Raw genomic sequence first — 10393 nt, forward strand, 5'->3', positions numbered from 1 at the left:
CTTTGCATTGTTTACGGGTTTAACTAGCCTAGAACATGTGCAGAAAAGATGTATGATAAGGTGTGCCGAAAACGTTGACGCTGCGCGCCGCCGTTTTTTAGACAAATTCGCGAAAAACCTGAAGAGAATCTAAAAATCCCCCCCCCCCAGGTCACGGTGCGGGTTAAATGATAATCTAATGGTGAAACAGAAATGTCAGGTGTAATTTACAAGCAATCTTAATATAATGTCGCAATTTTCGTTTCAATACCGTTAGTGTCATGCGGGGCAGCTGATGTAGATAGCGCAGGTGTAGTTACCTACCACCTACCTTGGTTGTTTTCTCTTTTGGCGGAAACACGGTCTCGACTTCCCCTCCTCGCTCACCCAGGTGTCTGTGTCTGCCGATTCCTTCTTGCGTAGCTGAAAGACGCCAAAGGACCGCCAATACGGTCCCATTATCGGTACCTTTCCAATGCTCTTTTTTCATTGACAATGCATCGTTGCCGTAAGCGGCCGGTTCTTTTAATTGATTGACCAATGCAGGCATTAGGACGTTTATTCCAGCACAAATGTAGTATATTCCCCACAGAACGCAGCCTTCCGCTCTGTCTCCGACGCAGGACAGCCGGCTGGGCGGACACGCCGGCTCAGACGCGCAGTGCGCAGAGGAAGCGGGACCGGTGGCCGCAGTGCTGGTCCTCCCACTCTCCGGTCGTGTACAGCTCCGCCGAGCGGCGACCGCTCACCCTCACACAGTCGTGGTCGGGCCCCATGCGCGCGCCGTTCGGCTCGTCGTACTCGGCGTACCACCAGTGGGTGGAGAGGACCTCGGCGGCGTCGGCGGTGCGCCAGCGCAGGCGGCCGTCGGGAGCGGGAGTGGACCGGAGACCGATCCAGTAGTAGGCGGCGGTGTCCATGCCAGGCACGATCCTCACCAGGGCGTCGTAGTCGGCCACAGAGCCCAGCGTGGCCCCCGGCTGGAGCTGGTCGCACCGCTCCTCTGCCTCGGCGAACGTCTTGTTCTGAATGTCGTGCAGCATATAACAGGCGTCGTTATGTCTTATCCAGTTTTTGTTGGGGCAGGCGACACCAGGATCCTGCGTGAGAAACAATTAAGCAGTGTTAGAATCTCACTTACATGCACTTATCATGCGACAGCACACGCATTTACAGAAAGCTTCTGATAACTGACGACGTAAGATGGTAAGCAACTGGTTCTCCAACCTTTTTCAGTTCGCAGAGGAAGAAGGCCTCCAGGCCGCAGTCCCAGTCCATCCAGGTACCGCTGGCGCCGTACTCCTCGTCATTAGGCACCTCGCCGATGAGGAGCACGCAGTCGTCGTTGGTGACGCTGGAGCCACTGGGCTCCTGGTGACGCACCACCCCCCAGTTGGTGAAGTCCACCGGCTCGGCGGCCGCCGTGCCGCTGTTCCACTCGGCGTCCCCGGAGCGCAGACCCACCCAGTAGTAGTCCGAGTCAGTGATGGACTCCTGCTTCGACAGGAAGGCCTTGTTGGCGTACGTCACCGAGGCCAGGTAGGCGCCCTCCTGGAGCTCCTGACAGCCGCTGGCGTTGGCTTCATTCCAGTCCAGATACTCGTCACTCAGCCGGTAGCAGACACTTCGGTGGGGTCCCACCCAGCCGTCCGGACAGGCCTGAAATGTGGATACGTGCATCAAGAACGGTTTACGTAGCCAGCGATTATCATATCAGTCACGTTCCGCTACTTACGAGGAGTGACAAAAAAATCCGGGAATGCGCTTGTAACGGCTAACGCTGATGATTATATGAACCCAGTGAAAAATCATGAATACCAATATATTGCAAAACATTTCCCCGATACTGCAGCACCTACCACACATGTGTGGTAATATCGTTCACCAGCTCATCACCTGTGTCCATCGGTCTTAATCTTATGGGCTTTTTCGGTATACCCATATTTTTACCTTGTCGCAAAACTGGTGTGGATCAGAACATGGAGCATGAGGTTAACCCGCGCCCTGATGGGGGGGGGGGCATTTTGCCCCCCCCCCCTGTGGTTTTTCTTAAATAGCGAGAGCCAAATTTTGGGTACCTTACCGGGCATCAATTTGACACCTTCACACAAAATTTCAAGTCACAGGTCACCTGGGGTCAGGAGTTATTGAGGTCAAACTGAGGTCATGTTCGAGTAAAAATGAGCAAAAAAACATGACATATTGAAACGCTCACCAATTCTACAGTTTACAAGCAATTTTAAAAGTTCTTTATGTGGTTGTGCAGAGAAAAGACGGCGCTACAAAACTGTTATCTCGGATTTTAGGAAACATCCTCGATGTCAAGCTTATAAGAGCTTTAAAAGCGTTAGGAAATGCTATAATTTAACTTCACAAGCGCGTCAGCGACCACCAGCATCCTCACTTGCGAGCGAAGGCACCAGACGTACCGCGTAAGTGTTACCTTACACGCCATACTATAGAATCTTAGAACAACGGACATTTCATGTCATATTTCTTATATATAATTCCTGAACAGTGAACAAGACACCTGTATCTGTATCTTACGGAGTCGCTGAGAAGGCTGGCGCTGGACGGAATGGCCAGCTGCACGCAGACGAGCATGACGGTCGTCAGACTCAGGAGCCAGTCGTTGAAGATGGCCATGGTGACGACGACGGACGACGAACGACGGACGACGGACGACGGACGACGGACGACGGGCGACGGACGACGGAAGGCGGGCGGCGAATGACGGGCGACGAATGACGAGTGACGGACGGTGGAAGGCGGACGGTGGGTGGCGAGCGGCTCGGGCTGCCTTTACTGGGCCATGGACTTTGGACAGGTGCGCGCTGGGTGTGATGTGATGATATCAGCCAGACAAATGCACGTGTCTAAACGTGACGCCTACTGGCTGGGGGTGATATATGATTTTTCTCTCTTTTCATGGTGAGTCAGTACAGCTGAACCGCTTTTCGCAGGTTGGTAGAGACGTTTAAAACTCATGTGGGTGAATTCCCCTACCGATTATTTTTTCAGTATATATGTATCTATCGGTTTCGTCTAGCTGTGTTCATTCTCATCCCTCTGGCTTCAAGCTTCCGTTGTGGTCAAAAGAAATCGCACATTGTTGCAGGATGCCACTTTACTGCACCTCATTACGCCAATGTCACGCCGTTGCGTCGTTTTTACGTTGCAGGTACGAATTGCTACATTAACTCATTAGCCACCATATCCATCTTGCTATTTGTCAGGATGTTGCCCTGCTGTATAGTCACGTCTAATGTAGGTGCGATGTCTGTTCAATATCCTGACGTATGGACTAGTGAGTGAATCTTTCAGCTGTGTCCTGTGGTAATGTTCCAAAGCGATCTCCTGTTCATATAACGACAAAGTTATGTCATGATGTATAGGTATATCTGCCCGTTTTCACACGCTGCCTGTGATATATCTATCGTTATTACGGTAAGGCTGGTTTGAGTTTCTAATGAAATGTATGCGATGAGCTTGAAAAATGTTCCGGTGCATCGCGACGAATAGGTAGACTGCCACCTTTTTTCCACAAAACGGTTTTCACTAGAGCTGAGCCACCTATGTCCCAGACTGAAGTCGGTTTTCCGAAATTCGAACCCGTTTGCGAGAAATCGGAGACCAAAGTTCAGTTTGATGCCATTTTTTTAGTCCAAGAAAACCGACATCTCTACTGTTTATCGATAACTTTGAAACATGAATTTTCTTATCTTTTGGTAAATATATGCCAAAACTTTGATTGTTTCGAGATCAGAGAAGAATATTGGAGTGTCAAAATAAAAGTTAAACTTATATATTCAGTAGTTCATTTTTTCCAAAAAAGTGTGGGAAATGGGGTTTAACATGGGCCAGACCCATTCCAAATGAGCCATGATTTTTTTTAATGTTTTACGAACTTAAATGCAAAATAAATTAAACATGGCCAATTTCTCATGAAATCATATATTAGTAAATTATAAAATACCTTACTTTTTCAAATAAAATGTAATAATCTTATGACCTTGAAGTCTAGTGATGTGTAAACATTGTCGCTAGACATTAACCGATTGATAATTGTATGAAAATCGACAATTTTTTTCGCGATTCACGTGATGATACTTTGCCAGGTGAATTCTAAAATTTTGTTTTGTCCAGGGAATAAATCATAGGCCGATCTGAGAAAACTTTTTGAAGGTGGCAGTCTTCCTTTAAGGCCGTGTATTAACCCTCGCCCGCACATGCCATTTTCCCATCCTAGAACGCACATGGGGGGGGGGGGGGTGGTTGCCATCCCCCCGCGCCATTTCGTTCCTGTTGGAGATAGAGCTTAGCAGTAAAGACCAAAAAGATTCTTTGGGGAGAGACGAATCCAATGATACCCAGTTTTATCTTCTCAGGTCAGTCATTGACCTTCCAGGTCAGGTCAAACTAAAAAATGTTGCTGTTTTGGGTCACCGTTGGATATCAAGTGCGCTGCTTATCAAATACCGATGACGATGCTGTTTTCTGGTGCCAAGCCAGCTAGAACCTCTTTGTCACACTATCCGACCAAAATTTTGCTGCTGAGGTCATTTCAGGTCAAGTTAGGTCAAGGTCAATTATATGTGTTTGTATGTCTGTGTGTGTCTGTGTGTATACTGATGTGTGCACCGATTGTTTTTGGGTCCATATCACATGAAATCATGATCTGAGAAGCTTTTACCAAAAATGCAGTCAAAAAACTTCACAAAAAGTAAATTCCGCTTGCCTAAAACGCAATTATCTTAGATGACCTAGGTTGACCTTGACCCTGACCTTGACCCCTGTACATCGTCGAACAACATGTTCCATGATACGTGGGAGGTAAGACTGGCAAAAAAGGCCGAAATCAAAGTGTCAAAAGCTCACAAGGCCCATGGCAAACGCAAGATGTTGAGAATTGGCCATTTGGGTCATGACATGACCTGAAAAACAAGGTCATATCTCCGAAACCAAAAATCACAGAAACTTGAAATTTTCAGTGGACATCAAGAAAGGATAGAGGAGCAGCTATACGAAAAATCAGCCTTCTAGCTTTAAAAATGTTGAGTGCAGAGCAGAAAGACTGCCTGGGGGGGGGGTGGCAACCACCCCCCCCCCATGTGCGGGCGAGGGTTAAAGGGACTATCCCACCTTTAACATGGGGTTTGAGTTGAGATAGCCAAGTTTGCGGCGAGGTTCAGAAACCACCATCTATCTAGGTTGCAAACCCCGCGGCCTCTTGGTGTTGAAGAAATTCGTTCCCTTCATTTGAAAATGGGCCTTGTACAAGGCCCTATGTTCAACATGGAGCGACCGTTAGTGTGACGTCACCTCGTTTAGTCATTCTGATTTAAATGGGTTTGTTCGTTGAAAAATCGCTTAAAACTTGGTCTGAACTTTGTTGTGGTGCCTACAGAGTAAAAAGAATCAGCTTTATGACAGTAATGTGGCCTGGGGAAGGAGGTAATTTTGGGCTGTGACGTCACATATTTGAAAGTTTGTGTTTGGAATATGGGAAGCCTAAGATGTTTAATGAAAAATAAATGCCAGAACCGTGTTCCTGGTCATCCAATCTATAAAGTCGGGCACAATTTAACTGGTTTTAACAACATTTTAGAAGGTGCATGGGATAGTCCCTTTAATCCAGTGGTCGGCAGGTCCTCCGGGGTCGTGCCCCCTTTTTTGGCGCCAGGCAGGGCCATTACCCCCACCTACCAGCCCCCATTGCTGATACAACCACGGTTACTGAAATTCCATACTTTTACGTGACTCTTTGGGCACCATATCTGCGAGAAACCGCAGGCCCCCTCCCCTGCGATTTCTCGCAAATATCTCAAAAACGTTGGCACGGAGCGCCACCCATTTTGGAACAATTGATCATACATCGTTTCTGCAGATGTTGTGAATATTTCAGACCAGAGTCACTCAAGGTCAGGTCACCAGATCACGTCAAGTGACCTCACCTCAGTAAAGACTGTAACGCCTGCTTTAGCTGCATTGAGTGACAGGTCTCTTTCAAACTTTCAGGAATTGATAAAGGCGACAGCATGTACAAAATTTGTATCTCGGAGATTTGATGTCGGTGACCAAAGTTAAGGTCAATTTCACGCCCTCTCCCATTATCAATGGGAGAGGGCGCAAAGTAAATGGTAGAAAATTGAAAGGCGCCTCTTTTGGACCAGTGTCATTCCTAACACTGTGACACTCTTATTTACAAGTAAACATGACCGCTGAACCGGAAAATTGCACCCGTAACCCCACTGTATGTCCCTGAGGTCATTTCAGATCATGAATGGTATCTAACAGCTTTTAGCTAATAACTTTTGATAAAGGCATGCCAGAGCGATGAAAATGCCTTAGATGTGTTCAGCTCGACGATACGGATCGACTGATGTGCAACAAAACAAAACCTTCGATGTTTCTCGACGGGAGGATCACGATGCTGATAAAAGTGAGCTCTTGCAAGTTTTGAGTGACAAGTTATTTAAGAAAAACTATCAGCAAGCAACGTACATTTTGGCAATTTTTGTCTCCTGCAGGCTAAACCGTTAATCTTCGGTTGAATCTAGGGGCAGGCATCAGAAAAAAACGTTAAAGAGAGCTATCGAATGCGTTTTTCCGCAGCGCTGTAGCTCTATCCTTTCCTGAGCTATAGGCCAGTTTGTCGAAAACTGTCAAAGGTTGACCTGGAAATTGGCGAAATTTTACCTTAGATGACCTCTGGTGACCTGACCTTTGATTTGACCTAAAAAGTGACCATATTTTTTTCTTCATCATTTCTTACGCTCTTTCGATCGCCGACTACGGCGTTTCGCTAGTGACCCAGTAGCCAAGTTAGTAGGGGGTGTTCAACCTCCACCTCCAGCAGGGCGTGGAAATCCAGGAGCCCCAGCGGGGCGCGGGTTAACCCCCATACGTATAGGGGTAGCGGGTATTTTTCGGGAATAGATCACGTTAAAAGGGTCGGATTACAAAAAAAAACTGTACCATCGAGCCGATCATTTTTATCTCTCCTGAAAATGGCATGACCTTAACCCGAATAACCGTTGACTTGTGGGATCTTTCTTGAGATCATGGCAGGCCACAAAATCTCACTTCAAAAAGTTACAGCAGGACCCGATTTACTCGGCAGTTTCACCCAATGACCAACGACCTTTAAATTGGGTAGCAGCGGCTGCTTATCTTCACGGGCAACAAGCTCAATTTTTCTGCAAAGCTCCAGCTCAGAGACCGAGGTGCCCAGGTCAGGGTGCCATGGACGACTCCTCTGCCTTGCGTTAGTGACTGTGAAAACGCCAATAGACGAGCGCCGGTTGGTACATGACAGTTACTTTCAACGACTGTACGGAATGGTGAGCAGCTACATGAAAATTGACATGCGCCAGCTCATCAGTTCATGCTTTGTGCGTTTGACCTCGACTAATCTTTGAATCCTGGGGCACAACAGTTGCGATGTTTGTCCCATCAAGGGAGCCATTAAATCTAAAAAAGATGAGGCTTTCTCAGAGGCCCTCATTACCCCCCGCCGAAGGGCGCCATTACCCCCAAAGGGGGCATGCCCCACCATTTGCCGACCCCTGCTTTAATCAAAGCGTCATCCACTTATTACGGAGCGAGCGAAGCGAGCGGAGTCTTAAGCTTTTGCCAAATTGTCAGGGAACTCAGATTTGTTTGTCAATAGAAAAACACAATGCTAAAGATTAAAGAATAGTGTTTTAACTATTGACAACAAACCTTCGGTTACGTAGAATAACGGAAATTTCTGAGTATGAGCGGCCGGCCGGCCGGCCGTGGTCACGATTCTGCGACGCTTATATCTCAGCAACCACTTGACCGATTTACATGCGGTAATTTTTGTAGGGTAGCTTCATTCCTTCTACCAAGTATTGGACTATTCCCGATGCATGTGGGTGACCCCTTATGCACGTGCCACGTGCAAAACGAAGAGGTGTCACTTTTGTAATTGTTGAAATATCTCGGTAACTACTTGGCCGATTGCGCTGAAAGTTGGCATGCAGGTAGGCACCCACTAGGCAATGCGTATCCATGTGCCGGAGTTGGGGTGCTGCTGCACGTGCGCACGTGCAGGGGTCGATTCCAGATCTCGAGAACGGCTGGACCGATGGCGCTCAAATTTGGTACATGGCTAGGGACCGGTTAGTAGGGTGTCGTGCAAAAGTCAGTTGGGACCCATTTTGCACGTGCGCACGTGCAGGGTGCCGCTTCCAGATCTCGAGAACGGCTGGGCCGGTTGTGCTCAAATTTGGCACATCGCTAGAGACCGGTTAGTAGGGTGCCGTGCACAAGTCAGCTGGAGGTACCCCCTCGAAATTTCGCACGTGCAAGGCTCACCCTCTCGCTCGCTCCGTTAGTCGCCCCAAAAGGCGTTATAGGTACTGGTATGTATAAATAGAATACAACTTTGAACTTTCTCTTGAATGACAGCAATGTAAGCGATCGGAATCAATTATTTTGAAAAAGTTCGGCGCCGCGTATATACACAGTTGTGCTGTCGCTAGGAAGAAAAAGCTGCTGGGCACTCAAACATCGCCCCCAATTATTATGCAGTTGGCCAGCGCTAACAAGGCAAAAACATCGGTCAGGTAGTGCTCGCATAGCGCGTGCCGCGATCAACAAGGTTATTAGTATCGACCGACTACAATGGAGTGAGGCGCGTGGGAGGGGGGGGGGGGGGGGGGTCGGCCCCGCCCGGTTCCCGTAAGCGGAAGCCGGGCGGGGGTCACCCCAGACTGGTATAAGAGGCAGCGCCCGCCCTCAGTTGGCACTCCTCAAGTCGAACAACCAGCTTCAACATGCAGTCTCTGGTAAGTTAAACCTCCATGGAATGCGATAAATGTAAAGACATGCACTTAGCTTTGCTGAGTAGGAATAGCAGATGTCAAATACTTCCCAAAAGTGCTTACGGCGCCATTCAAGCACTAGTTCTCGAATGGTCTCCAGTCCACATCACTGACCTGTGTCCGTTTTATCTGCCCCACAGATGGTGTGCGCTGTGCTGGCCGCCGCGGCTGTGCTCGGCTCTGGATCGCTGCTGTACAGCCGGCCGCTGGGCTACTCCGGGCTGCTGGCCGCCCGGCCGCTGGGTTACTCTACACTGGTAGCCAGCCGGCCGCTGGGCTACTCTGCTCTGGTAGCCAGCCGGCCGCTAGGCTACTCTTCTCTGGTAGCCAGCCGGCCGCTGGGATACTCTGTAGCCAGCCGGCCGCTGGGCTACTCGGTGGCTGCGGCCGTGACGCCGGTGGCCGTCGGCACCGCCACTGTTTCGCAGTCCCACCAGCAGGACGAGCTCGGCCAGTACGCCTACGGCTACAACACCGGCAGCTCGGCCAAGAACGAGGTGAAGACTGCCGACGGCGTGGTGCGCGGCTCCTACAGCTACGTCGACTCGTACGGCATCCCGCAGAAGGTCAGCTACGTGGCCGACGCGCTGGGCTTCCGCACGGTGGCGACCAACCTGCCGGTGGCCGCCCACTAGAGCCGGCGCTCCGTGCGCCTGCAGGGGGCAGTCTGACGGCTGTGAAGGGCACTCCTTGCTCTCTGAGATGGATGTCTGAAGCTCAGAAGAAGTGACGACATCGGTCGGGTTTCGTCGGTGCTGATGACGATCTGCGCTGATTCCATGTTGCATGCTGGTTCCTTGAGGAGTATTAGCCATGCTGATGACATTAGGACCGTACGCGGTCAGTTTTGTCTTCGTTCAGTCACACTGTACCAGGTGTCCATGGTCTAAGCGCATACCAAGACAGGGCTGTGTTTGTGCGCAATGTTTTCTTGTGTGATGATTATGCTCTGATAAGGCTTAGTTCCTTTCTTTTCCAAGAGACTCCAGTCTATAATTCGTTCAGTCTCTGTGTCAAAATAGCATTTTTTATCACAAGATCTTTCACAAATCTTCACATTTGTCCCGAATAGATTGCTGTAATGTATATAAATATGACAGGACCCGCGGATGCAAAGCTGCTTGAATAAAAATCAAATGTAGGAATATACAAATTACCTGATATTTGCACCTATTTGACATTGACATGACTCATATAGCATGACCGATTTAATTGTAAAATGGTTAAATGAGAAGGCGAGGAGGTGAGCCATCAGCCAGCTCTTCCTGAGTGGGAGTTATTTAGATTTTCATATGTTTATAGATAGGTAAGCTGTGAGTAATCAAACATTAACAATTTCATCGAAACAGCTCTATTTCTTACTTTAGTTGCACAGCGACGTGACTTTAGAGACGATGTGAGATTTGAACAGCCCACATCACCTTTAACAGAAGCGTGACTCGTGAGCCGTGACGAAATGTTACCAAGCGGCCTGAGCGCAGTACATTGTGGATAAAGGGCCGGCTAGCGGTCCCGCAAGTGGCTGAGAAATAGTAATAGTTAATCCATTGAGGCATGAACAG

The 10393-nt window shown here is 48.8% G+C and overlaps 2 protein-coding genes across 2 annotated transcripts; one reads left to right on the plus strand and one right to left on the minus strand.

Moving 5' to 3' along the window:
- Positions 1–522: 522 nt before the first annotated feature.
- Positions 523–2598, minus strand: LOC122368960 (macrophage mannose receptor 1-like). The gene is made up of 3 exons (XM_043343299.1): positions 2527–2598; positions 1207–1638; positions 523–1079 (listed from the first exon to the last, which is right to left on the minus strand). The coding sequence occupies exons 1-3, from the start codon at positions 2581–2583 to the stop codon at positions 630–632; spliced, it is 939 nt and encodes a 312-aa protein (XP_043199234.1). The 5' UTR covers positions 2584–2598; the 3' UTR covers positions 523–629.
- Positions 2599–8359: 5761 nt separating this feature from the next.
- On the plus strand, positions 8360–9994 carry LOC122368948 (cuticle protein 7-like). The gene is made up of 2 exons (XM_043343281.1): positions 8360–8795; positions 8972–9994. The coding sequence occupies exons 1-2, from the start codon at positions 8784–8786 to the stop codon at positions 9464–9466; spliced, it is 507 nt and encodes a 168-aa protein (XP_043199216.1). The 5' UTR covers positions 8360–8783; the 3' UTR covers positions 9467–9994.
- The last annotated feature ends 399 nt before the right edge of the window (positions 9995–10393 follow it).

This window comes from Amphibalanus amphitrite, unplaced genomic scaffold, assembly GCF_019059575.1.
Source record: "Amphibalanus amphitrite isolate SeventyFive unplaced genomic scaffold, NRLGWU_Aamphi_draft 000992F_arrow, whole genome shotgun sequence".
Lineage (NCBI taxonomy): Eukaryota > Metazoa > Arthropoda > Thecostraca > Balanomorpha > Balanidae > Amphibalanus > Amphibalanus amphitrite.

Coding starts and splice junctions, on each gene's coding strand:
- LOC122368960 (XM_043343299.1), bottom strand. CDS start 2,583: ATGCTCGTCTGCGTGCAGCTGGCCATTCCGTCCAGCGCCAGCCTTCTC. Junction 1,639..2,526: donor CCAGCCTTCTCAGCGACTCC/GTAAGATACAGA, acceptor TCCACATTTCAG/GCCTGTCCGGACGGCTGGGT. Junction 1,080..1,206: donor TCCTCTGCGAACTGAAAAAG/GTTGGAGAACCA, acceptor TTTCTCACGCAG/GATCCTGGTGTCGCCTGCCC.